We start from the raw sequence: 26647 nt of genomic DNA, 5'->3' as shown, positions 1-26647 counted from the left end.
GGATGGGGAAGGATAGATGGATGGATGGGGGAAGGATGGATGGATGGATGGGTGGGTGGGTGGATGACTGGATGGATGGAAAAAATTGTGCTCCCCCACCTCAATGTGACCTCATTGCAGTTGCTGCTGGGAGCAATGCTGAACCGGCAGTCTGTTTAATGGGAACTCTATATGGGATCAAGTCACTTGTGTTTCCATTTATTGGCACTGCGATGCTTAGAATTACTTCTACGACAAAGCCACTGTTCTCTTGTCAAGGAGAAGAGAAGAACTGCCGAGCAGTAATTGTGTTTGCAGGTGCCCATCCCTGTGTAAGCATCGGGCCGGGCAGGGCTGGTCTGGGCTACGTTTCCAGTCTGCACCGACCCTCAGTTCAAAATCGGCTTTTAACCTAATTAGCATGCACAGGTTCGCCCCCCTCATCGCTCGCCTTTGTCCCTCGTGAGCCCAGGCTGTCACACTAAACCTACACCCACCCCCACCCCCGAACCACCGAACATGGACCCAGTAGCTGTGCCAGGTTCTGTCTCCCTCGCCTCCGTCAACGCCTCACCCTCCCGAATTCTTGCAATTATTCATCCCCTGGCTTTGCAGTTAACGGCAACGGCTTCAGTGACTGTCTCTCGTTTTAGTGTACCCGTATATTAAACTCCTTCCTTGTCTCTTTTTGCCAATTAAATCTTTTTCCTAGTTAAGTTTGCCCAACATTTTCTTATATTCGCTTCAGCTAATGCTGATATTGCACTTAACATTTTCCCCACGTAACTCTTAAAGTATTATCTTACTGAAGCTTCTCCTATGCAATCATTTTGCAGCACAAAAATCAAAATTGTGAAATATCTATTTATTATAAATAAATTTGTTTGGTGCTCTATTTAAGTGCGTGTAAGAAGCACTTTATTTAGACATTTTAATGGGAATATATGAAAAAAAAATCGTGGTTTCATTCCGCAAGCGAACTATACCGACCGAGAGACCGCCGCTTGTCGGCGAAGTTAGTGCTAACTTTAGCGGATAGAGGGTGTTGCGTGGTCAGCGCAACGAATCCCCACAACCGTTTTTTTTCTTCAAATTTGCTTAGCGGAGGGTGGAGTCCAACTGGGTCCACTCGGCACGGCCACCACTGATTGGCCTATTGTAGCCTACCCTGGGTGAATATGATGATGGATAATTTTATGGAATGAAATTGGTAAGGGAGACCGACGTAGTAGGAGAAAACCCGCCCCAGCGCCACTTTGTACACCACAAATCCCACTTGACCAGACCCGGGATCGAACCCAGACCGCCGCGGTGGGAAACCAGCGACTAACCGCTTGAGCTATGGCACGTCCCCCCACAACCGATAATTTCGTTTTTCTAAACCGGAGCCGCTATTTCCTTGAAATATCTCCTCAGTTTTCTTCACGAGGCAGAGTGGACCCCGTCCCAGACCCGGACCTCTGGGTCTGTAGCCGGGAACTCTGACCACTAGACCACAGAGGCGGTCAATGAGAATATACAGTAGAAAATAAGTGCTAGATTGCGCTGAAGAAATTAATGCTCTTCATGAATTCCCAAAGAAAATGTGCATTTGTACGACAGAGAACATTGTGTAATAAATGAAATATAAAATACTGATGAAGACCTGGAGCAAGGCTGCATTCTTTTAGTCCATAACAGAACACAAAGGGAAATGCTGCCATTATGTCATGTTTCAATTTGTTCAGCAACCACGTAATTACGTCATTCTGTAAAATCGTTAATATACATTCGTTGCGCGATTTTTAAAGAAAATATAGTCAATATTCTCCATAAAACATCAACGACTTTTTCCAAAATTATTCTATGGAAAATACTAGAATCAGACCATTGATAAATCTTTAAAAGGGGAGATAAAGAAATAGTTTACTGTGCACATTCACATGTTTGTGATTTGTGTGTGTGTATTGGTCGGCACACGCCTACTTAGTTCACATATACCTTTTGATATCAGCCGTGTAATTACAGATTCAATCAAACCTGGAGAGGTGGCTTTGCTTCGTTACTGGTTCTATATTATCGTATGGTTCAGTCTTTCCATCTGATCGGCATTCCAACATGTGAGCCATAAAGCTACTGGTCTGAGTACTAAAACTGGTAAACCTTACTGACACCAAAGTAGGAGAATTTAAAGTACAAATTTTAGAGATACATGTTTGGTCCGAACCGACATAAATCCCTATGAAATGGTATCCCACTATTCATTTCAGTTTGTTTCATCTTTACACTATATATATTGTGACGTATAGACCCATTACTAGGCAACGGCTCGATAAACACTTTCCCGCAGAAACAGGCTCTTGGTAAACAGCCAGTTGCTCGGTAAATATTTTCCAGCGAATACGCGATAATAGATATCTATTGCTAGGCAATGGACGTGTTTTCTTTGAGGTCAGACCCGAGGCTATGTAACAGTGAGTAACTCTGTTTTCAGGAATAGACAGGCCACAGGAGTTGAGTCGTGGGAGGCGACGAAAAGAGAAGTCTCAGATCTGAGACAGTAAAATATGGTCTCGAGTCCCAAGGGACTAAGACCCGAGAAAGACTGCACTGGCAAGGACCAGCACCATATACAAAAGGCAGACCCGTCCTCTCGTCATAGAGGACGCCCCACAAAAACAAGACCGTAAATGCAAAACAGTAATAAATATCTGGTCATGAGCCCCAGATGAGGCTCGACACCAAGACTGAGTGACTGACTGACTGACCGTCAGTCGCAATGTGACTTGGACTTGGACTTCCAGGAGTAGTGGGTTAGTGTAATGTGGGCAAAAATCGAGATTTTCCAGTCGAAGATACTGATTTGGTAAATGTAACAATTGCATAAAGGCCCAATAAATTAGATCATAAAATCTGAAGCCAATTGCAAACTCCTAATATGTGGCACTATTGTAGCATTCCGAGGGACCCTTTGGGGGGGGGTGTTGCTGATCACGCTTGCTGTCGACTGTACAGGCACATATGATAGGACACACTAGGGCTTCTCAGTCTGTTACAGTCTTCACTAGCTGTTGCTCGGTAGCGGCTTCCAACGGCGGGTGTTCCCCTTCCTCTGCGTTTCCTAATTTTTCCTGGCCTCAGGAACGAGCTTCTCACAACGACTGAACACCAGAGGTTAACTAACTAAATTTACAAACTCACCAACCAACTGACTGACTGTCTGCAGACTCCTTCTCGATTGACTGACTTTCTCGGTCGGTCTGTCGGTTAACTTGACACTAACTCTGTCTCCAGAGTCAGAGTCACTTTACGACTAGCGGTTTACTGCCAATCGGTTCGACTTGGCGTCAAGCCCTTTTAGACTCACGAAACAAATCTGTTACAGTGAATTTGTTGCACTCATATCTATTGGTGGAGCCGTTACTTAGAAACGGCTGTTTTACAGTTGCTTATTTTGCGGCTGTTGCCTAGCAACGGATTTACATGCCACAATGTATAAAGATAGAATAGCTAAATTAAGCTTTTTATATACAGACTCTTACAGGTAATACAGCAAAAATCTTCCTACCTTTAGTTATGTGGGTAAATACAAGAAAAGAATTCCTATAAAGACAATGGTTCCTGCTCTTCCTATAACAGAATAAAGCGACTGAAATTCTTTTCGCGAGTAATGTTACTAATGGTGCGGAGATGCCTTATAGAATTCTGTAGCAGATAATTGTCTATACACATAATAGAATAAACGTATCAAAGTTTCATACAGCAACACAATAATAAAGTTAGGGCATATAAGCAATGAGAAGCCGGGATAGCTCAGTTGGTATAGCGACAGGCTATGGGCTGGACGACCGAGGGGTCGGAGTTCGGGTCCCTGTTGGATCAAGAATTTTCTCTTCTCCACATCGTATGATTCTAAAATTGAAATCTCATTTTTTTTCGTTCCTGTAAGGCCAGAATATTTCGGTTCTATCAGAAGTTGATGCATTGGTAGTTTTATGAAGTTCAATGAAATTTATGTGCAGTAAAAATTGTATTTTGTTCTGATTAACATTGCTTGTGAAGGAAGTGTCGGAGCGCCCGTGTTTATGCAAACATCTTCCTCCTTTTTATTCAATGAATGCATTATACTAAGCCCGCGTGCTGTTGCGTATGTGTATAAGAATCAAATCGCGGACTAAAGAGTCCCTTGAGAACCTGCAATACACTTCATGTAATTCTAAAACCACCTGATTGTTCGATCATTGGCTAGTAACACATATCCTATTGCATCTCCGGTCCAGCCACTAACAGTGTTAACTTTATGCTATAAGTTAATATACCAAGACTACCTTTGTGCCAACATTCAGTCGCGGAAAGTATAACAAAAGGAGACATCTTTTCAGTAAGGAAAGTGGGAATTTCTTTCCTCCAGAGGTTTAGGATTTGTCACTGTGTACGTGAACGTAATGTTTCTCGCATTCTCAACGCCAGATCCTTGTAGAGGGGATGTCATTTATATGCTCCAGAAATATTACCCTCCAAGAGCCGCTTTCCAATACACATTTTTTTTTCTTGGCACTACAGCCCCAGTGGGCCTAGGCCTGCCTCCATGAACTTCTCCGTTCACTTCGGTTTTTCTAGATCTTACACATTCGGTAGGACTCCTTGGGCGGGTGATCAGCTCGTCGCAAGGCCTCTACCTGTACACAAACACAGAAAAACGCACACAAACTAGACATCCATGCCCTGAGTGGGATTCGAACCCACGATCCCGGTTTCCAAGCGAGCGAAGACAGTACATGCCTTAGACCGCTCGGCTACCGTGACCGGCTCCAGTACACATAGGTGTACACATAATGTACATAATACCTATTTACTGGTATGTGAGTACATAAATTACAGCACCAGTTTAAGTCACTAGACATAAAATGAAATTTTGGGGATAATTAAGCCACTCAAATGCTAAGAACAGTTTTATTCCAGCTTTAATGTCACTACAGTCGTGTAGATATGAACTATTAGGCCTACATTTTCGAGAAACGAAATCTGGCAGCACAGGGAATGAAAGTAAGCAGATATAAAGTATTAAAACGTATGCACGAATTCGGCAGAAGAGTCATAGAATTATCGGACCCGAAAATAACGATAAATCTTGCAGAATTATACCTGTCAACAACAGATTATTAGGCATTTTAAAACCAGTGCTGGTCACGAAGTATTGTTTGTTATGAATTCATAAATGTCCGCATCGCTTCTACTGACAGTCGCCTCTGTAACCCCTTAATCACTTCGGTCCGTACCTCACAGGAAACATATTCTCCGCTGCGAATATCGACCAGTTAATGCTGCTTAAGGAAACAGACGTTGCTTATTGTAAGAGCTACTCTAAACATACAAATACACTTTGTGGAGAGAATGCAGAGTTTTAGTGTGTTCAAGCAAGTAGCATTATAGAACCCTAGGGTTTGAATCCACTTTCACTCTTCAGTGCCTAGGAAATTATTAACAATGTACAGGTTACCGGTTCTTATGACCGGCATGGTTCAGTCAGCTTGATACGAGCTGGACGTTTGTGGTTCGATTCCAGGTTCAGTCAGAAAATTTCATTTTCGTCACTGTTGTGGAATATACCCAGCTTCCCACACAATGGGTATCTAGGAATTTTCCGGGGGTTAAAGCGGCCGAAGCCAATGATCACACACGTCTATAATCAATCGAGAAATAAGAGAGAAAACAGGAATTACAAGAGAAGACCGTTGAGATTAGCTCTTTCTGAGAGACCCAACTGAGTAGGTGTCTTCCTTTCTCACTTGAAGACGGAAACAGATCTAGTTTCCGAAACGTCGTGTCCTCTATTCTTCTGTTCGATGGAAGAAGTCCAAAAACCCAGTAATTCTGCATGTCAATAATGTTAGTCATATTCCTCAATTTAAAATTTAATAGAAATTCGTTTAGGGCTTGTTGAATTGTTACAAAGCGATATGGGGTGAAGTTAATAAGGGCAGTTTTGTAACTACGCCTGCCTTGATGGCAGTGCTTGTCCGGCTTATGTAGGTCTAGGTGCAACAGTGCTTCTGACTCTGTAGTGGCTGCTGGCTGGAACACCGGACGGTAAGACTGCCGTTCACGCTTATCTTCGTTAATATCGTTAATCCCTCCGAGCGAACGCCGGGATAATATCCTGGAATACGTCATGAATGCTTCCTCCCACACTCCTGTTCGTCCATCATTTACAAACTTCCTCTCCTTTCATCTGACGCTACTCGTGTACCTGGACCGCTATATAACTCTGCAGAGCAGCCGATCAGCTGTACTGCCCTTTCTTCATTGTCGAATCCTTACGCTTTGAAAATCACAGTTCGCGGAATATAACTTTGTAAAAGAATATATGGCCGGTCACGGTAGCCGAGCGGTCTATGGCCCGTACTGTCTTCTCTCGCTTGGAAACCGGGATCGTGGGTTCGAATCCCACTCAGGGCATGGATGTTTAGTTTGTGTATGTGCGTTTTTCTGTGTTTGTGTACAGATATAGGCCTTGCGGCGAGCTGATCACCCGCCCAAGGAGTCCTACCGAATGTCTTAAGACCTAGAGAAAACCGAAATGAACGGAGAAGTTCATGGAGGTAGGCCTAAGCCCACCGGGGCTGTAGTGCCGAGGGAAAAAAAAGAACGTATGGGAAATTAATAAACAGATTTGGTTGTCTATGCGAGAGGGCAGAACTTACTTCCCGAAAACAAAAGTAAGTAAATATATCCCTGTAACAGGCCGTGGAGGCTCATAGATGGCAGTAAGGTCGTCAGCCTTACGCGCCGGCCGCCCTTTACCCTCAGGAATATTCCTGGTACTCATTTCTGTTAGAGGCTGATTCAACCCCAGGGCCATAGTGCGGCTGGAAAGTTTACGTCAATTGAAAATATCCAATGACCTTTCGGGAATCGAACCCGCGACCTTCCGGCTTGTAGCATAGTGCCTCAACCAACTACGCTACCGCGTGTCCCTCTATACACTACATTTTCTTTTTCAAAACCTTGAGTCATTATAATTATGTCAAGCGGAAAATTTAACATGAGGATTAGCTGCAGTTTACAGTAAAACGCATACCCACAAATGAAGCGATTTTCATGTTTAGTCTCGCAGAAAACAGATACTGTATTACACGCCACTGCATCGGTTTCCTACTACAATCTAACCATGAACGAGATCCGTTTCTCAGAGACCCCGATCCCTTGTGATAAAGCAGTTTCCAGTTTTATGATACCAGTAAAATTACTCTTTCGTTCCATCTTTTGCCAATTCTAGGATCCATTTCATTACAGTGATGGTTGATGTTAATAGAGAGGGCAATATTGAGGCTGCTGTCGCCTGGGATATAGGCAATGTAGTCTGCTAAATAGATACCAGTATTCTGGCGAAACTTATCTCGAAAAGTATACGGAAACACTCCGCAGAAGATGTTAAACTTATTAACATTTATAGCAGTGTTGACTGTGTCAAAGAAGTGCAATGGAAGCAGTTCTCAGTTTAATAAGCCAATATTATTTTTATTAGCCTACTTTCCTTATTTTGAAAAGAAGAAAGTAGGCTTATGTGATCTCCATGCTGTCTGTGTATCCCCCCACATCAACTTTTCAATGGCTGAACTAATATTTATAAAATATGCTATGGCACCTGAGTCTATCTCAACACCGTACTCCACATATTCCTCCCATCACTCTATATATATATATATATATCGTTGCCAGGCAACGGCTCGGCAGAAACGTTGCCGCGACAACGAACACAAGAGCAACAACAGAATTTACAACTTCTTTATTAAAACCGTCACAAAACATATATCGAGGTCAGTGGCTAGTTTTGGCTGTGCTACATGTTTCGGCTATTAATTGCCATCATCAGTCAAATACATGGCTAACATACAATATACACCACTGAACTCCAGTATTAGTAAAATTGGAAACAATAATATTAATTATATAAAATACTTGACGTAAAAATACAATAAATTATGTTGTAATGTATAATGTGGGATGAAACTAAACTTCCCGCAAGACTGCAGAATCTGAATTGATATGTTTACAGATGGCAAATTCCACATGCTGCCAACTGGAGAGCTGATAGTACTAAACGTTGGGAATTCCGATAGCTACTCGACCTACCAGTGTCGGGTTACACATCGGCTGTCCGGAGAGACCAGGGTGAGCACCGGAGTGGCTAGGATCACGGTGACTGAAGCGCGTACGGTTACGCTACCGCAGTTCACGGATCGCTCTGTCAGCATCGAAGCACGGCGCGACGAGCTTGTGGTACTCCCGTGCATTGCCGAGGGACATCCTCCTCCAGAATACAGGTACTACAGGTCTTTATGGCATGCATCCTCACTAAAAGGATGTATTAGTTATATGTCAAGTTATAGTAAATTAAAAAAGTAAAGGTATCCTTGTAAAAGGCCTTACGCGCCGGCCGGCCTTTACCCCCTAGGAACATTCCTGGTACCAAGAAGTCGCCTTCTGGGATTTGGCGCCGTGTATTCTGTTTTAGCCGACGTTTCGGAGGAACATATCGCCTCCATCTTCAGGGCAGGTGAATTGGCTTGCAAATGCAGAGAGCAGTAGCTACTGCCCTGAAGATGGAGGCGATATGTTCCTCCGAAACGTCGGCTAAAACAAAGAATACACGGCGCCAAATCCCAGAAGACGACTTTCTTCATAGTCATCGCCGTGAAAACCTCAAAACTTACATTCCTGGTACCAATTTCTGTTAGAGGCTGAGTCGAACCGAGGGCCATAGTGCGGCTGGAAGGATTAGATCAATTGAAAAATATAATGACCGCATCAGGAATCGAACCCCCGACCTTCCGGTTTGGAGCATAGTGCCCTAACCAACTACGCTGTCGTGCTGATAACAACTTCATATGTCATTAGAGGAGAAATGGTAAGAGGAAGAAAGTATGGGTTGCTCGTGTTCGAGAACGCCGTGCTGAGGGGAATATCCGAAAGTACGAAGTAAGAAGAGGGCAGAAGGGAAGGTTGGAGGGAAGTGCAGGCTGACGAGCTTCGCAGTTTGTCGTCATCACATGATATGCAGAAGGACGGCCTCTGTGGGGCAGGCACCACGATGTAGCCATAGGAGAGCTGACAGCTGTCTCAGAGAAACAGCATTGTGGTCTGGAGTCACTTGGCACGGGACAGAGACCAGTTGTAGGCTCTTCTGAACACGGCGCTGAACCGTCTTGTTCAAACTGTGAGCAGCTAAGTCACTGTCAGTTTGTCATTGAGGACACCGAACTATGGTGATATTTATATAAAGAATGTCCGGATGAAAGGTACCTAAAATAAAATCGTTATATCTCAGAAAGCTTTTATTATACACATTAATGGGTTACACCATTACAAAGGGAAACTATCAAAGTGTTTTCTGAGTATATAACTTTCTCAATAAATTTCAATGTGGGCTCCCTTGATGGCACGAAAGTATCCAGACTTGAAGCATGTTTGGTGTTACCGTAGCCACAGCGGCCCTTATGCAGGCTTTCGGGTGTTGAAGCTCGTTGATCTTAACCCGGTAGACACTGTTCTTCACATAACCCCACAAGAAGAAGTCCACTGGGGTTAAATCTGGCGCCCTAGGAGGCTCGGTATAATTATACTGTCAACTGCACCCTTTCGATTTTTCCTCTTCGTGGATAATTGTACTGAAATTTTGCTGATGGACGTGAGAATTTATGAGATAAGTGAAAACGTTTTGTTGATCATGAGAGTATCATGTGAGGTAGCACTCACGATATACCTCAAGGACATAAAGGAAACATATGCAGAAGTGTTTCACAGAGAATACCGGGTACCCCCATTATCCCATGAGCGAGCCGTACACCAAGAGAATGGATAGAGGCGTGGAACACAATGGAAGACCGCAGATCGAAAACCGATACAATATGTTGATAGAACTCTGTGGGTTAAAGGTAGACGGGACAAAGCGTGTTCTACTCATTTGCAGGATTTGTGGTTTAAATTAATTAATCAAACCTCCTGACAAGTTTCATGCAATTTCACCGAGCAAGCTGGCCGAAGGGGTAAAGTTACTGTATGTTCGATCTGGGTTTCGGCCAGAATGCTGTCTGTCCTGACAGAGGTTACTCGTCGTTCGCCTCAGTTCAAGGCAGTGTCTAAAGAGTAGCTTATGTTAGGCCTCGACCACTTCTTTTCAGCTCCTTTCACATTCGTTATTGAATCCCATCCAGCAGTTCAACGCAATATATATTTGAGTTAACGAAAACTCCATTAATACTTACTTATGGGGCTGAGCCCTTCTTGAGGAGAAGCCAAATCTGCAGCTACTCAAGAATTTCCCAGCATTTTATAACCCGAAGGTTCATTACCGTGTTCACAAGAGCCCTCCATTGGTTCCTATCCTGAGCCAGATCAATCCAATCCATACCATCCCATCCTATCCCTCTAAGATCCATTTTAATATTGTTCACCCACCTACGCCTTGGTCTTCCCAGTGGTCTCTTTCCTTCTGGCTTTCCCACCAATATCCTATACGCATTCCCCGTCTCCCCTATTCGTGCTACATGCCCTGCCCACCTCATCCTCCTTGACTTCATGATTGTAATTACATTTGGAGAAGAGTACAAGTTATGAAGCTCCTCATTATGCAGTTTTCTCCAACCTCCTGTCACTTCATCTCTCTTCGGTCCAAATATTCTCCTCAGCACCCTGTTCTCAAACACCCTCAGTCTATGTTCCTCCCTTAATGTCAGAGATAAAGTTACTTAATTAATAAGAGTTATAAATAAACAAGATGATTTCTATTTTCGGGATTGTGATGTCCTGTGATGTCCGGTAGAAGTTCACCGACGTTTCGGACGAAAGTATTGTCTCCATTTTGGGGGCTGAAGAGTAAGCCGAACAAGTAATGAGCAAGAATGAGACAGAGAGCATGGTAGCCGTTCTGCTTGCGCCTGCTCTTTGCAAATTACTTGTCAGAGTTCATTTTCTAACCTGACGATGGAGTCATTAAGTTTCTTCGAAACGTAAGTGAACTTCCGAACCGCTTAGCGTCACAATTTAGGGGGCTTCTTAATGACCACTGTGAACATTTCAAGTCTTACAAATAAATTATTTTCGTTGATTATCGAAGGCAAGAGGCCGACTCTGTACTTAACCTGCTCTGTCAAGCCACAATTTTCTTCTAATTTCTAACTTTCTGACGACTTGAGACTAGCAGTAATATTGCAGTCAGAAATACACATTATTCTTGTTTACTTCTAGACACTTGGAGTGAAATCCGCAAAGGCTAGCTGTTGAAATGCCATTGTGTTCAGTGTTTCCATCTACTACAAGTACAGTGATAATTGGTTTCATAGTTTTACTAAACGGACTCTGTACTTAGGTAGAGTCTTGTTCCACAGGAAAAGGTCGAGTAGTTTACCCTGTTCTGAATAGTAGCCACTGCAGACATGAAAATGTTTCTTAATGTCTTTTATTTAACTGTATGAATCTGCCGTTCATGTTACATAGTGCCACAAACTGTGGAGAATTACGGACACTGAGAGTGTGGTCTAGTGGTCACCGTTCCTGGCTACACATCCAGAGGCCGGGGTTCGATTCCTGGCGCTACCAGATTTTTTTTCTGAGAAGTAGTGGGTCTGGAACGTGGTCCACTCAGCCTCGTGAGGATAATTGAGGAGCTGTTTCAAGGAAATAGCGGCTCCGGTCTAGAAAACCGAAATTAACGGCCGTGCGGATTCGTTGCGCTGACCACGCGGCACCCTCTGTCCGCTAAATTTGACACTGACTCCGCCGACAAGCGTCGGTCGCTCGGTCGGTATAGTTCGTTTGAGGACTAAAACCACGGAGTTTTGTATGTTTGAGGGTGCAGTTGTGTTTTCGGGCGTAACTATCAATTCTTTCGTAAATACAGAGGATATTTAAATAAATATTTGGCGTCATATGAAGATTTGTTTCCATTCTCAGTAGGCATTTTCTTAGATTTTTAAACGCCATTTTTGTCTTCCATACTGTACATGCTTTTATTTGAGTATTATGGTAATTTTAACCCAATTAAATTGATGTAATTCTTTTGGCTTATTTTGGACTTCATCCATCATCTGGTATGTAAAAGACAAAAGACCACGACGTTTCGGAGACTGGATCTGTCTCCGTCTTCAGGTGGGTAGGGAAGGATAAACCTACTCAGTTGGGCCCGTTAGAAAGAGCTAGTCTCAATCAGTGGGCCAGTGATCCAGTCTCCGAAACGTCGTGGTCTTTTACATACCAGACGATGGATGAAGTCCAAAACAAGCCAAAAGAAGTACAATGTACACCATCGTCAGAATCATTTCAAGTCTATCCAATTAAAGTCAGATCACCAACAACGTAAAATATATTCGTAATACTGTCACAATGATTAAATAAATTATTTATTTATTTTAAGTAAAATCGGAAGAAGAATAGGCATTTGCACTATATAATTATTTGAAGCCAGAAATTCGTCTAAATAATATTTAAAAATTAATTTCCTGCATTACAGAAAACACACTGCGTCTTCGTCACAAAGACAAATTAATTAAAACTGTTTAAAGAATTAATATTTGTGTATTCTAAGAATCTCTCAAATCCCATAAATATACTATATAGCCAAAATGCGTAATTTTTAAATGCTAGACTATGCGGCACATATAGTTACCACAAATCTTTGAAGTATTACTCTTTATGTTAAAGTGGTCATTTTATGCGTAGGTCACTTCTTGACGCCATTTTAATCCAAAGTCAAACTCTCTGCTTTTGTCGACCGCTACGCCGTGTAATTTCCAGTAGAATTTTACTTTGATATGTAGACTTCCCATTTCACGAAATTATATACATTTTGCTTGCTGTAGAAAATATCAGAAATCCTTTCCGCTGGGAAATATAATATGATCAGTAATTAACTACCTGACAGGGCAATTAAAATAAACGACTGTTCCAATTTTTACACCACCCGCCCTTTCCTCCTTCCAGATTGTCGCAGTAATTAATTCTTTTTTCTTCTGCTGCCTTCAGCGAGGGTTAGAAATGTTTGAAGATAATTGTATCATGTTTATCTTCCCGTTTATTTTTTCTGATATTAGTAATATATTGCTTAATTTCATCCAGCAGAAACCTTATCAATGTAGTTATCATTCGGCTAGTCAAGGAATTCCCAGTGTTTCATAAAAACCAAATTCGTCCGTGATCTCCCCCTATCGTGGGCCCACACCTCATGTCCCCTTTCTTTAACACTCATTTAAATGTTGTCGTCGCACCAATATCCAAGTCTTCACAGGAGGCAAAGTTTTTCATTGGATAAGTTGATTTATTGAGCACTTGCCTCGTACCTCGTAACGACAAATAATTATAACACTGTTGCCAACCTACGCACTTATAACAAATCATTACTGCAGAAGCTAGATTTCAGTAGCCGATGCTAGGAGCCGCTGTGTGAAGGTTGCTAGCAGTGAGGCACTTAAGATTTTGTATTTAATATTCACGAATAAGCCCACCGTTCAAGGACATGCTGATGGTCCGTTGATTATGTATTTTGTATAATTTTGCTGTTGGCGATAATTATCTAATTTACGAACCTAACACAGAAATATTTTAAGCACCATGTTACAATACTCCTTATTTATTTTTATATATCGATTCGAATAACAAATCGACTCCCCCTTTTTATAAATCACCTGTGACGAAGTTAGCTTAAGATTCAAGAGACCCAGACACTCAGACTGATATTCAGGGCCGATTTCACGACCAAAGGCTAATATAATTTTAGTGAGAAATGTACGTTCAAAATAATCAGATAGTTTTGTTATATATGAAATACGTACACATATATTCCGTGACGTACAGACCTGCCACCCGAGGCAGAGATAACTGTGGTAACTGTTCGATTAGAGAGAATTAATTTGTGATTAACTGCTATAATACCGAAACGTGAATTCAGAACATAGCCGAGAGGCACAGAGGTCTGATGTTATCGGTTAAATTTATCGTAGGCCTAGTGGTTCGTATCTTCTACAGCAGAGGAATGAAAAAGCTGGTCAGCGAGCCCGATCTGGCTCGATAACAGTTCAAAACCGATCCTCAGCAAGATATTCAGTTGCAAACACAACAAATAAAACGCCCTTCTACGTGCATTTACATTATACTCATAATATAGTTATGTGAAAATAATGTGACATGACTGATGAAAGTCCAAATAGTGGAACAAGAAGAGGCGGTCATTGCTAGAGAACGGCTGAGTGAACTCGTTTCAGCAGCAACATATCAACTCGCAACAATAAAGGAAATGTTGGAAGCTGCGTTTTCTTTATGGTCCGCGCTGAGGCTTCATAGCGAGGACCAACAGGATACAATAATCAGTTAGATGTCGGAGTTGGCGGTTAGCAGTCGTAAGTTACAAGTGGGCAGTGGAATTTCGTAATTGGCCGCAAGGAATCACAATCGTTAGCAGCCGCTATCTAGCAACGACTGGTGAAGACAGAATAAGAAACAGAAGGCTTTGTGTGCGCTGTAATTCTAGTGATTTGTACAGAGTATAAACTAGTGATAGCATTATAATCATTTGTAATTATTATTTGTAAGTATACATAACATCCAATTATCAGTCCAAAATTCATGTCTAGCCACTGACACTTGACAATAAACTTAAGGGAAAACTGCTTGTGGATTGTTTTGTTTTGTTCCGTTTAAACATGTGTTTAACTTCTATAAATGATCTACCCTCGCTTTCTTCACCAGTCCCGCAATGCATAATGTGCACATAAGCAGAACATCTGTAGATTTACATGAAGAAGAGTGATCCTTAAGGCTTGTCTGAGCTGATGATGTAGCCCGCTAGCCGAGATACGTACCCCTCTCTCTTCTACTGACGGATCCTGGTTCGATGATGGTTAGGATATAAACATTTGGTTTGTGCATGTAGGTTTAGTAGTAAATTTTAAGAGGTTTATGCAACGTTTGTAACCAGAGATTGTATGTGTGTTAATAGGTTGTGTGCATGTAATTGTCGTTTTAATTATATATTTATTTATGTTGTATGTGTTTTTCTCGTCTGCTCTCCAAAAACATAAAAATTAGAATATACAAAACTATAATTTTGCCTGTGGTTCTGTATGGGTGTGAAATTTCGTCTCTGACATTAAGGGAGGAACATAGACTGATGGTGTTTGAGAACAGGGTGTTGAGGAGAATATTTGGACTGAAGAGAGATGAAGTGACAGGAGGTTGGAGAAAACTGCATAATGAGGAGCTTCATAACTTGTACTCTTCTCCAAGTATAATTAGAATGATCAAGTCAAGGAGGATGAGGTGGGCAGGTCATGTAGCACGAATAGGGGAGACAAGGAATGCATATAGAATATTGGTGGGAAAGCCAGAAGGAAAGACCAAGGCGTGTGTGGGTGGACAATATTAAAATGGATCTTACAGAGATAGGATGGGATGGTATGGGTTGGATTGATCTGGCTCAGGATAGGTACCAGTGAAGGGCTGTTCTGAAGACGGTAATGAACCTTCGGGTTCCATAAAATACTGGGAAATTCTTGAGTAGCTGCAGAATTGGCAGCTCCTCCAGAAGGGCTCAGCTCCATGAGTAAGTAAGTATTTTTTTAGATACTAAGTCTTTTTGGGTCCCTTAGGCCAGTTTTACCTCACTGCACGGAGTAAGAGATATCCACAGATGCCCGATAGGGGATGAGTATAGTCATTGACCCCCATCTGGAGTACAACAAGATATCTATGTCCCGGATGAGATTCGAACCCACGATCTCAGTGTTAGAGCTGTCGAAGCTACTACGCGCTTTACACAGCGCAGCTATGGAGATCGGACCAAAAGGCTTAACTCTAACTGAAATCTCGCCAGTGGCTACGGTTCTTAGTTATACATACGTCAATTCGATTCGTGTATTCACATTTCCTTCACAAATAGTTTAATATTATCCTCCCATTTTCTGCTTAGAATTCAAAGTGACTGTTTTCAAACGGCATTCCCCCTGAAATCCATATGGTACATATGTGTTTCCGCCATTGTAAATGTTTGTCCAGCCAGTAATAACTTCTGTTATGCCATAAAATTACATTAAGGGACTTCTCTTTATGCTGGATCCCCCATCCCATCTCGGGCACACAGAAAAATAAACAATGGCCAACTTCACTTATTAAGCCTTGAACCTTAAGAGTACTTTATACATAAACACTTCCTTCACTGCGGGAAGAAGCCTGATAAAATATGGTCGTAATCAACTTTGAAATGACATTCCGAAATTTGTATTCAGATTCTAAAAATCATGCCCGTTTTCTCGATTTACGGTCAAGGATTCGAAAGGAGTTGATTCAATATTCAAAACTGTACTTCACTGCCAATTTCTCTTTAAGATATGTGGTTCAGATCTTTCGCGACGGTGAAATTTTCGTATTGTGGTTTTCAGGGTTACTTCATCATGCTGTAATGTACAAGTTGAGTACCAAGGTTTCGGAGGAACATATGTTCTCAATCCTCTACCCTGAAGATGGAAAAATTTTAGTTCTCTGGAACTCTGGTACTCACACGGGGGACGGAAGCCTATGATAACCCAGAAGACCACAATATTAATTTCACTTCGGGGACTTCATTTTATAGTTATCAAAATCTCCGAATTTAATGGATTTCACTTTAAATTTCATGTGTACTCTTTTACGAAAAAGAGATCTCAGTGTCAGATAGTAAATATACGAGGTTTCGAATAATATCACAACATACAGCACTTCTTTCGGTGTCATAAAGCACTTATTTTGGACATGATGGGAAATACCAGAATCAGACATGCGCAGAGAGGTTACGGAGTGACGCCTCGACGGCGGTTGCAGCTCGTAACCGCAACATCTCAAGGGTTATAAAAATGACGTTAACAGACATCGCTGCGAAGGATCGTTCCACGTTATGACTTGGATATGGCTTCTATGTTGGTCGCTTGTAATGAATATGACGTTAGATGTCCCATTTCTCATTTTCAGCCTCCGACAAATAAAGAAATGTTACTCTCTACAAGATTACACACTTTCTAGTCAATGGGCACTAAATGTCGTATAAAAAAACATTACTTTGTTAACAAAAATATTTCTGCCCTAAAACAAATCTTATCTAGAACCCTTTATTGGACCTTCACCACTTTTCAGTTTCTTAATCCTATACAAAGTCGGTAGGACTCCTTGGCGGGGGATCAGCCGGTCGCAAGGCAGCTACCTACACACAGAATAAACACACACATATCTATGTCTTGAGTGGGATTCCAACTCACGACCCCAAGGTTCGTGTGAACAGTTCATACCTTAACCCGCGGGTCACTGTGATCGGCAGTGATTTGATTAGTACAGCCCAAGTAGGATTTGGAGTTGATTGCTTGTGGGAAAGTTAATTCACCATTCAGTATCGTAGCATTGGAGGTATCAGTTAATTAGCTGAGCGACTGTCAGCTTCTGAAGTTTTCGTATTCGTATTATGAGAGGGGGTGGGTTTCCCCATGCACTTAGACCAGTTGTTGGTCCATTGTGCGTCCCCCTTTAATTTCTACTATCGCCATACCCTACCGGTAACGGTGCGTGCCATCAGCCCCCGTAGAGCCAACGAGGTCGGCCTTCGGTGCCTGGATGCTTCCCCCATCCACCAGAGGCATTGGAGACTACTTGGGCGGGAAAGGGACTGTAATTTAGCTCAGAGGTCTCCTAGAGGCATGAGGTTCTTTTACGTGCCGTAAATCTACGACACGGGACACACGGCTTAAAGTCCCTCCCTGATTTTTTCCGCCCTTAAAAATTCCACTACCTCCGCCGGGTTTGAACCCGCGTACCTCCTTGAGTCATGAGGTGGGAACGTTACCCCTAGACTACCGAGGTCGCAGGTTCTGAAGTAAGACTCTGTTGTATGGATTTAGTTGTATGATTTTAATTTAAGTTATAATATTACTGAGGGTGTTGAGGAGAATATTTTGACCGAAGAGAGATGAAGTGACAGGAGGTTGGAGAAAACTGCATAATGAGGAGCTTCATAACTTGTACTCTTCTCCAAGTATAATTAGAATGATCAAGTCAAGGAGTATGAGGTGGGCAGGTCATGTAGCACGAATGGGGGAGATGAGGTATGCATCTAAGATGTTGGTGGGAAAGCCAGAAGGAAAGAGATCACCGGGAAGACCAAGGGGTAGGTGGGTGGACAATATTAAAATGGATCTTAGATAGGATGGGATGGTATGGATTGGATTGGTCTGGCTCAGGACTTTCATCCTTTTTGTAGCGACACTTTTTTTTTATTGCTAGTGGGGTGGGACTAAGTCCCTTGTACTGCGGCCACTTCTGGCCTATTGTACCAGCCCCAGATGATAGGTGAGGGTGATTGTGGAGCAATTGGTGGAATGAAGATTGGCAAGGGAAACCGAAGTACTCGGAGAAAACCTGCCACAGCGCAACTTTGTTCACCACAAATCCCACTTGGCCAGACCCGGGATCGAACCCGGGAAGCCAGCAACTAACCGCTTGAGTTATGGCGCGTACCTGTAACAACACTAGATTCTTAAGAAAGATATTCCGATGAGTTCATAACATTACGCGAATGATGGGTCTTTATTGATTCCGCGCTGGACTCGGTATCCAGGGGCCAGTTAACAAAGTCGGCACGAATACAAAACAGCGACAACAAACACAAACATGCAGTCAAAAACAGACAAGGTAATTTCAAAATCAATTATATCACCTGAAATTAAACATAAGTTAATAATAATAATAATAATAATAATAATTCACTTCCATATCATTTATGTGCTGAGCCAACAGCCACAAGGCCAATTACAGACTCAGCAGGGTGTAGACAGAAGTAGTTGCATACTGGACAAACAACATAAAGTCAAAGAGTAATTAAAGTTGATTTTTTTTTTTCCTTGGCACTACAGCCCCAGTGGGCCTAGGCCTACCTCCATGAACTTCCGTTCACTTCGGTAATTAAAGGTGAATATTGGAAGAAAACAAATTAGTGCATGTAATTAAGCAAACGCCGGTCACAGTAGCCGAGCCCACTCAGGGCGCTTTTCTGTGTTTGTGTACAGGTAGAGGCCTTGAGACGAGCTGATCACCCGCCCAAGGAGTCCTACCGAGTGTTTAAGATCTAGAAAAACCGAAGTGAACGGAGAAGTTCAAGGAGGTAGGCCTAGACCCACTGGGGCTGTAGTGCCAAGGGAAAAAAAATAATAATAGTTCAATTTATATTTAATTTATTTATTTATTTATTTATATTTAATTTAATGTTTTTCAATAGTATGGGTCTGTTGCATTCAAACATTAAAATTTGTAATAAATGCAAGAAATTACGAGGAGAAAAAAGAAAAATAGCCAAGATTATACAAGGAAAATGTATCCCCAGAGAAACCGTATCCCTGTTAAAAGCACTGAGATACTGACGCGCTATTAACAGCTCTGACATACCTAGCCGAAGGATTGGAGCTTACACTGTTGTTCACGGTAAATATGAAAAGTCCCTAATTAATTTGCTGGGTGCATGATGGCTGACGGTGTCCATGGTAGAGTTAGACTCTGTTCTTCCTTTAGAAACATTACAAAGAAATAAAGTGTTTACTTCAACCGTCTGGAACGAAGTTTTTTAAACCTTAATCATTCTAAAATCAAATAATACTTGAGAAAAAATTATCAGTTTGAATATAACATAACAATAATAATAAATCCATACAAAAATTATATTTCAGAATCTAATATTAGCTTAGCTTCTAAAGAAATTCTTCACTTTTACGCAACCCGAGGTTTCATTAACGTGTTTCCAAGAACCCAGTTGAAACCAGTCCACATCATCACTTCCTATATATAGCTTGGTTTTAAACATTGTCTTCTCATATGCATGAACATCTCGACCTGGCCTGTAGTATAATAACATTATCAATAATAATGATATTTTCACTATATTATTAATAACTTATTAATTAGTAACTAAGTGGAGTTAGCCCTCCATCAGCCGCCAACATTCGCTCACCTATTCGAGAAATCTTCCGCTCTTTATTCAACCGGACCCTTCATCCCCGTATCCATAAGAACTACCCGGAGGCGTTGTGCAGCATTTCATAACATAAAGAAAGCAGTCTTCTGGGATTTGGCACCGTGTATATGTGGTGTTAACCGACGTTTCGGAGGAACGTATCGCCTCCATCTTCAGGGTATGTGTAGCTGTGTATATTTCCAACACAGTCTGCTTTTACCTGTTCTCACGGTCTCTTCGCTTGCAGATTTCTTATATTTTTTCTTCTACCCTGAAGATGGAGGCGATACGTTCCTCCGAAACGTCGGTTAACACCACATATACACGGTGCCAAATCCCAGAAGACTGCTTTCTTCATAGTCACCGCCGTGAAAGCCTCAAATCTTACATTTCATAACATAGTTTTCTGTTAACCCCCTGTCCTATTCCTATGCAGCAGGTCCATCCCTTGTTGGCTATCCGAGACTGCTTATTCAGTATATTTGCAGCTACCCTTCCCCGTGTGGAGTCCGCCCAACCCATTCGTAGCCTGAGGGCGCATTATAGCGGTCCCACTTAACCTGGATTACTTTGTTATGATCCCTGTTGTTATTACTCCTGTGTCCCGCATTACTAAGAGGGTGTTATCCCGTGCTCCCTTACCGCTGCCACTCTTCTGTAATCTCATTTATGCTTTCCTGTTAGTGACGGTAGCTGCATTATGTATGGTAGTGTGGCCTGCTGATAATCCTTCGTGACTAATTAGCACATTTGTAACGTGACGTGGTTGGTCTCTTGAGGTGGGAAGTGGGTGGCTCACCTCTACCGGAGCCTGGCGACGATCAGCGGTACACGACCGGAGGCGGGGGCCTCTTCGTTCTGCCCCGGCCTCGACCCCACGATTCCGGGCGCTACCTCTGTGTGGCAAGCAACTCAGCGGGCAGTTCGCGGATGGAGATAAACCTTCTGGTGACGTCGCCACTATCGGCACGGGTTTCGCCTGCCCTCCACACCGCGGCGCTCGGACAGCCAGCACATTTCTCTTGCACTGCTGCAGGACATCCCATTGTTACACTCCTCTGGTTCAAAGATGGCCTACCGCTCTCAGGTCCTGCAGTGCAGACGGGAATGGCGAGGGAGTTGCTGCGACTGCCTTCTGTCACGAGGGATGATCAGGGAATATATCAGTGCTTCGTGAAGAATGAACAAGATGTCGCCCAAGGCACAGCAGAGCTTCGACTTGGAGGTAGGTACAATTTCTTTTACAAATTTGAAATGAACCTGATACACCGTTCTCTGTTTTCAAAGTTGCGTCTTTTCTGAATGTTAATGTCACATAAAATTTGAGGCAACTATTCAGCTTTTGATTTCCTGATTTATGACACTGGATCATTTGGTAGGTGTTTACGCACGTTTTGGGGGAACCACCTACTAGATTTTAAATTAAATAGTGATTCTCAACACTTTTCAGTTGCCTTAAAGGCGGAGATGAATAAGCGAAACATAGATTCACGTGTTTATGACGCAGAGAATAGCATGATAATTTTGAGCTTAAAAATTTTTGCAAAGAATGTGACCTGACTAAATTCTGCAATGTATAAAGCCCGAAAATTTTGCATGAAGAATTAGGCATAGTTTAAATGTTCTGCAAACTACTTAGACGTTCCCACCTCATGATTCAAGGTACGCGGTTTCAAAAACCCGGCGGAGGTAGTGGAATTTTTAAGGGCGGAAAAATTCAGGGAACAAGTCCTCCGGGAGGGACTTTAAGCCGTGGGTCCCGTGTCGTAGCTTTACGGCACGTAAAAGAACCTCATGTCTCTAGGAGACCTCTGAGCTAAATTAGGCCAAAAAGTTTCCCGCCCAAGTAGTTTCCAATGTCTCCGGTAGATGGGGAAGTATTAGGTACCACTGCCAGAGGAGGGACGACCTCTCTGACAGAAAGGGACTAACTATTAGATACCACTGCCAAGTAGAGGGTACAAACCTCGCTGGCAGAAAGGGGCTGATAGCGAGCACCAGTACCGGTAGGGGATGGTGACAGTAGAAATTAAAAGGGGAACGTACAATAGACTATCAGTCGCGGTGCATGGGGAAACCCACCCCCTCAATACTGAATAACTGAAATAACTGAAGTCACTGATCAGAACTAGTGAAACTTCATGGCAAGCGAGGTCGCTTTGGTGGACCCAGAAGCAGAGATTAAGCACAGTGCCTTTCTAAATAATTCTATATCCCGTCATTGAGCTGTGAGTTCTCCATAAACTGAATGTTATTTCTCCCCTTGCCACTTTCGTCCGCCTAAATTTCAGACATTGTTTCCGAATGTATTTACTATCATGGATAAAACTAGTTCCAGGCCTTTCTTAAACCCTCCTACTTGGAGCAAATTTTGTCTTCGAATTCGTATTTTTTCATGGATACTTAATGGAATGTAGACGCATGAGTTCGGAATATTCATTGAAATGTACGAATGAGTTTAAGCTAAAGTAACGAGCAGCATAAATATAATACACTGTACAGTTTTTCGTGTTACTATTCACAGTCCTAGCGCTCTAGCGTCTGCACAAATGTAATTACAGAATACAGCGTTATTGCTTGTTTCTCATTTTAGATAGTAACGTTTATTGTCGTACAGTTCTCACACCACAGCCAGTGTTTCTTTGTTACCGTGCTCTTACACGCTTGAAGACTGAAATCCATAATACTAGTACTTAAAATTCAGTTCCTGATACCGTAACTCCTTGGCCCGTAGTCGATAAGCGAAGTATACCCACCGAGCGACCGCCGCTTGTCGGCGAAGTTAGTGCCAACTTTGGCGGATAGAGGGTGTCGCGTGGTCAGCGCAACGAATTCCCGCGGCCGTTAATCTCGGCTTTCTAGGCCGAAGCCGCTATTTCCTTGAAATAGCTCCTCAATTATCCTCACGAGGCTGAGTGGACCCCGTTCCAGACCCACTATTTCCCATAAAATTTGGTAGCGCCAGGAATAGAACTCGGGACCTCTGAATCTGTAGCCAGGAACTCTCACCACTAGACCATAGACACAAACACAGTATACACTACAAAGAACAGTAAGGTATGGTATTAGGGAAACTAGTTTAGGACCCACACGAAACACACGAGTATACTGTGTGGGGGGAAAAAACTGGATGAAATTTGAGAAGAAATGTTTTAAATTAAATATTTTTCAGTATTATAGCGCAGTCGACATAGCGACTGGCTACGGCCTGGACGGAGCTCAGAGTTCAAGTGGCTATAGTTTTTAAATTAAAAATTTAAAATTTTCTTGTCTCGTGACTTGTCATATCGTCCACATTACTCGCGAGCATAGCGAGTCACACGAGCACGAGCACGAGTAATGTGGACGCGCCTTAAGTCTGTCTTGACATGGTATTTATATAACCATATGCTACAGAGCGTATCACACTAACAATTAAAAGTTGCAGTGTAATTAACATCCCTGTGACCTACCAAGTGTTTCTGATTACGTTAGAATTGTTCGTTCCAAAACATTATGCAGCGAAACATAGTTACTGTTAATTGTGAATGAATGATACACACAGATCGTAATGTAGGCTATAAACTGGCCAATTCGTGCAAACATCTATATGCAATTCATGGGTCTGTTATCTAAACGACGGACCATGCAGTGTGCTGTGTTATGACAAATTGGCCTTTATTAACCGTGTCGCACTAATCGAGGGGCACAGACCAGTCCAGGCCTCGTCTGCTTAATCGATATATCCGGTGGCATGGTACTACTGAAGCTTACAGGAAGTTATTTCCAATTAACTGACAACATAGTGCGGGGGCATTTTATGCGAATTTCAGTTATGCGATTTTGAAATAGTACGATATAAAAATATTAATGAACTCCCACTTTATGTACAAATTTTGAAACAGCATTGATACCAAAAAATTCAGTAAGAATTACCTGTGTGTTTTAAAATTATGAGACAACTTATCTTGAATTATGCTGTGTCTTCAGGAAAGCATCCTCGTATGAAATGGAACCGTACTTTGTAAATTCTCACGGAACTTCAAGATAAGAAAGATATCTGCACACTCTCATCGCATTCAGGAGTTCGCGGGTTCAGATCTTGGTACGGAAATCAGTTATCATGAATCGGGTTCTTCATGGTATTCCTCAGTCCCTCTAGGAATATTCCAGGAGTTAATTAGGCCACACCTTTTCCATTTTAGTATTCACGAGTCAGCCCAACATTCGACGGTGTATATTCCTAATCATTAAGAGCGTATTTAATTAAGTAAGTAAATGACATTGCATTAAGATTACTGTCCAATTAGTGACGCGGTGTAGAACTGATACATGGAGCCAGCAAGTCTCTCCGAATCGTCTGTACCAAAGTTCATGACTTCATATCTCAGAGGACCATACTTTTAATATTTAGAGTCGTGACTGCCTCAATTTTTTCAAGTTAACATATTCTCTGCTTGCAAGAACTATCATACCATTACTGCTATATCATTGTTCTGTCTTGAGAAGGGGGATTAAAGACCTTATAAAGAAATCGGTCTTCTGAGATGTGGCGCCGTGTAGATATTGTGTTAACCGACGTTTCAGAGGAACATATCGCCTCCATCTTCAGGGTAGAAGAAAAGAAAAAGAATAGATCCGCGAGAGAACCAGCGTGAGTAGGTGAAAACAGTGTGCATGAGTTGCAAATTAGACAATTGCCCCAACCCAAAGATTTTAAATATCGAACCAGATCTGTACAAAATATTAAAATAAAAACATAAAAAAGTAAAGGTATTCCTGTAACAGGCCGTGGAGGCCCATAGGGTTGTGAGATGTTGAGGTTCCCACATTTTCTAGATAATCGGCTCATAGATGGCGGCAAGGTTGTCAGCCTTACGCGCCGGCCGCCCTTTACCCCCAGGAATATTCCTGGTACTCATTTATGTTAGAGGCTCAGGCGACCCCAGGGACATAGTGCGGCTGGAAGGATTAGTTCAATTGAAAAAAAAATCAAATGACCTCATCTAGACTTGAACTCACGACCTTCTGGCTTGTAGCATAGTGCTACCGCGTGCCCCATGAGAGAAAACATTCTCTCCATAATTTTCCTTGTCTTATCAATTTACACATATTCCGCGCCAATCCACACAAACGAGCCACAACTGCTTCCTCTCAGTTCACATTCATTTGTCATCCGACGCCAGATAAAATCCTGAAGATGAACTTAGCAAACAAACACATTAAAGTTGCAGATTTTTACTAAAAAGAGAATTCTTAGTACTGAAAATGAAGACATTAGTAGAACATCAGTTTTCTGAGTTACGGAAATATTTCCTCAAGAATTGTTCTGACCCCACTTCCATGGCGTGCCCCCCCACCAGCCTGTCAGACAAGAATATATATCGCACCACCCCTCCATTCCAGTTCTCTCTCCTGCTTTGCAGCATTTTCTGAGTAAAATTTACTGTGCCTAGTTGCCAATTTCATAGTTTTGCAAAGATTTCATGCTACTATGACCGTAGGGTTCGATCCCGGGTCTGGTAAAGTGGGATTTGTGGTGGACAAAGTGGCGCTGGGCAGGTTTTCTCCGAGTACTTCGGTTTCCCCTGCCAATCTTCATTCCACCAATTGCTCCACAATCACCCTCACCTATCTGGGGCTGGTACAATAGGCCAGAAGTGGCCGCAGTACAAGGGACTTAGTCCCACCCCACTAGCAACAAAAACAATACTATGACCGTGGAATCAGGCCTACGTCTAATTACAATGGCATTATAAATTACTGACAGGCCTGTGTGACAGGAACAGTGGATAAATACAGACATACACAGGATCATATAGAAGATCACGTTGCCCGGTCACTCCACAATCCAGTGGAGATTTCAGATTTGCATTGCTCTGCCTGCTGAGGAGATCCTGATAACCCAACCGTCATCCGTTTTTTATTAAAAAATTGTTTGTATTCAGTATGGATATATATAATTAGAATGATCAAGTCAAGGAGGATGAGTTGAGCAGGGCATGTAGCACGAATGGGGAAGACGAGAAATGGATATAGGATATTGGTGGGGAAGCCAGAAAGAAATAGACCACTGGGAAGACCAAGGAGTAGGTGGGTGGGCTCTTGTGAACACGGTAATGAACCTTCAGGGTTCCATAAAATGCTAGGAAATTCTTGAGTAGCTGCAGAATTGGCGGCTCCTCCAGAAGGGCTCGGCTCCATGAGGAAGTATATATATTCTTTACTCGTCACATAATTGTTAGCGTGAACTCTGAATATTGCCTGAACAATATAAGCTGATTTCTTTGTCTTTTGTCTTTTGCTACTGTGTATGATTTTTTCCTTCTCTTGCTCGTGCGTATTTCACAATGTAAGCATGTGAATGCATAAAAACTGATCTGAATTGTCAATGTTATCATCGGCATTATTATTGTGCTGCTAATGGTATATTATTATTAATTATTAAATATTAATTTTATTTAGCATATGTATCATCATCATCAGTAATCTGTCAAGACGACAGGTCCACAGTCTCTTCCAAAACAATTCCTCCACTTAATGCGATCTAGAGCTTTCTCCTTCAAATGACAGTATCCTCTTCTGTCCCCAAGGTCATCCAGCATCTTCTTACGTCTTCTTCCTCGTCTTCTTGTCACTTCTATCCGCCCATCTATCTTTCCTTCGATAGCTTCTTTTAGAAGGCAGTTTCTGCGT

General features: G+C 42.3%; 1 protein-coding gene across 4 annotated transcripts in view; it reads left to right on the top strand.

Moving 5' to 3' along the window:
- Positions 1-26647, top strand: part of LOC111864098 (Down syndrome cell adhesion molecule-like protein Dscam2) — a 368724-nt gene that overhangs the window by 309584 nt on the left and 32493 nt on the right. For all 4 annotated transcript variants that reach the window (XM_033751326.1, XM_023851121.2, XM_033751327.1 and 1 more), the window contains 2 exons: positions 8018-8285; positions 20752-21197. In XM_033751326.1, the coding sequence (XP_033607217.1) occupies positions 8018-8285; positions 20752-21197 (714 nt within the window). The remainder of the gene's footprint in view (positions 1-8017; positions 8286-20751; positions 21198-26647) is intronic.

Source organism: Cryptotermes secundus, unplaced genomic scaffold (assembly GCF_002891405.2).
Source record: "Cryptotermes secundus unplaced genomic scaffold, Csec_1.0 scaffold708, whole genome shotgun sequence".
NCBI classification, from domain to species: Eukaryota; Metazoa; Arthropoda; class Insecta; order Blattodea; family Kalotermitidae; genus Cryptotermes; species Cryptotermes secundus.
The sequence above is the reverse complement of the archived record's forward strand: the minus strand, read 5'-3'. Positions and strand labels throughout refer to the sequence as shown.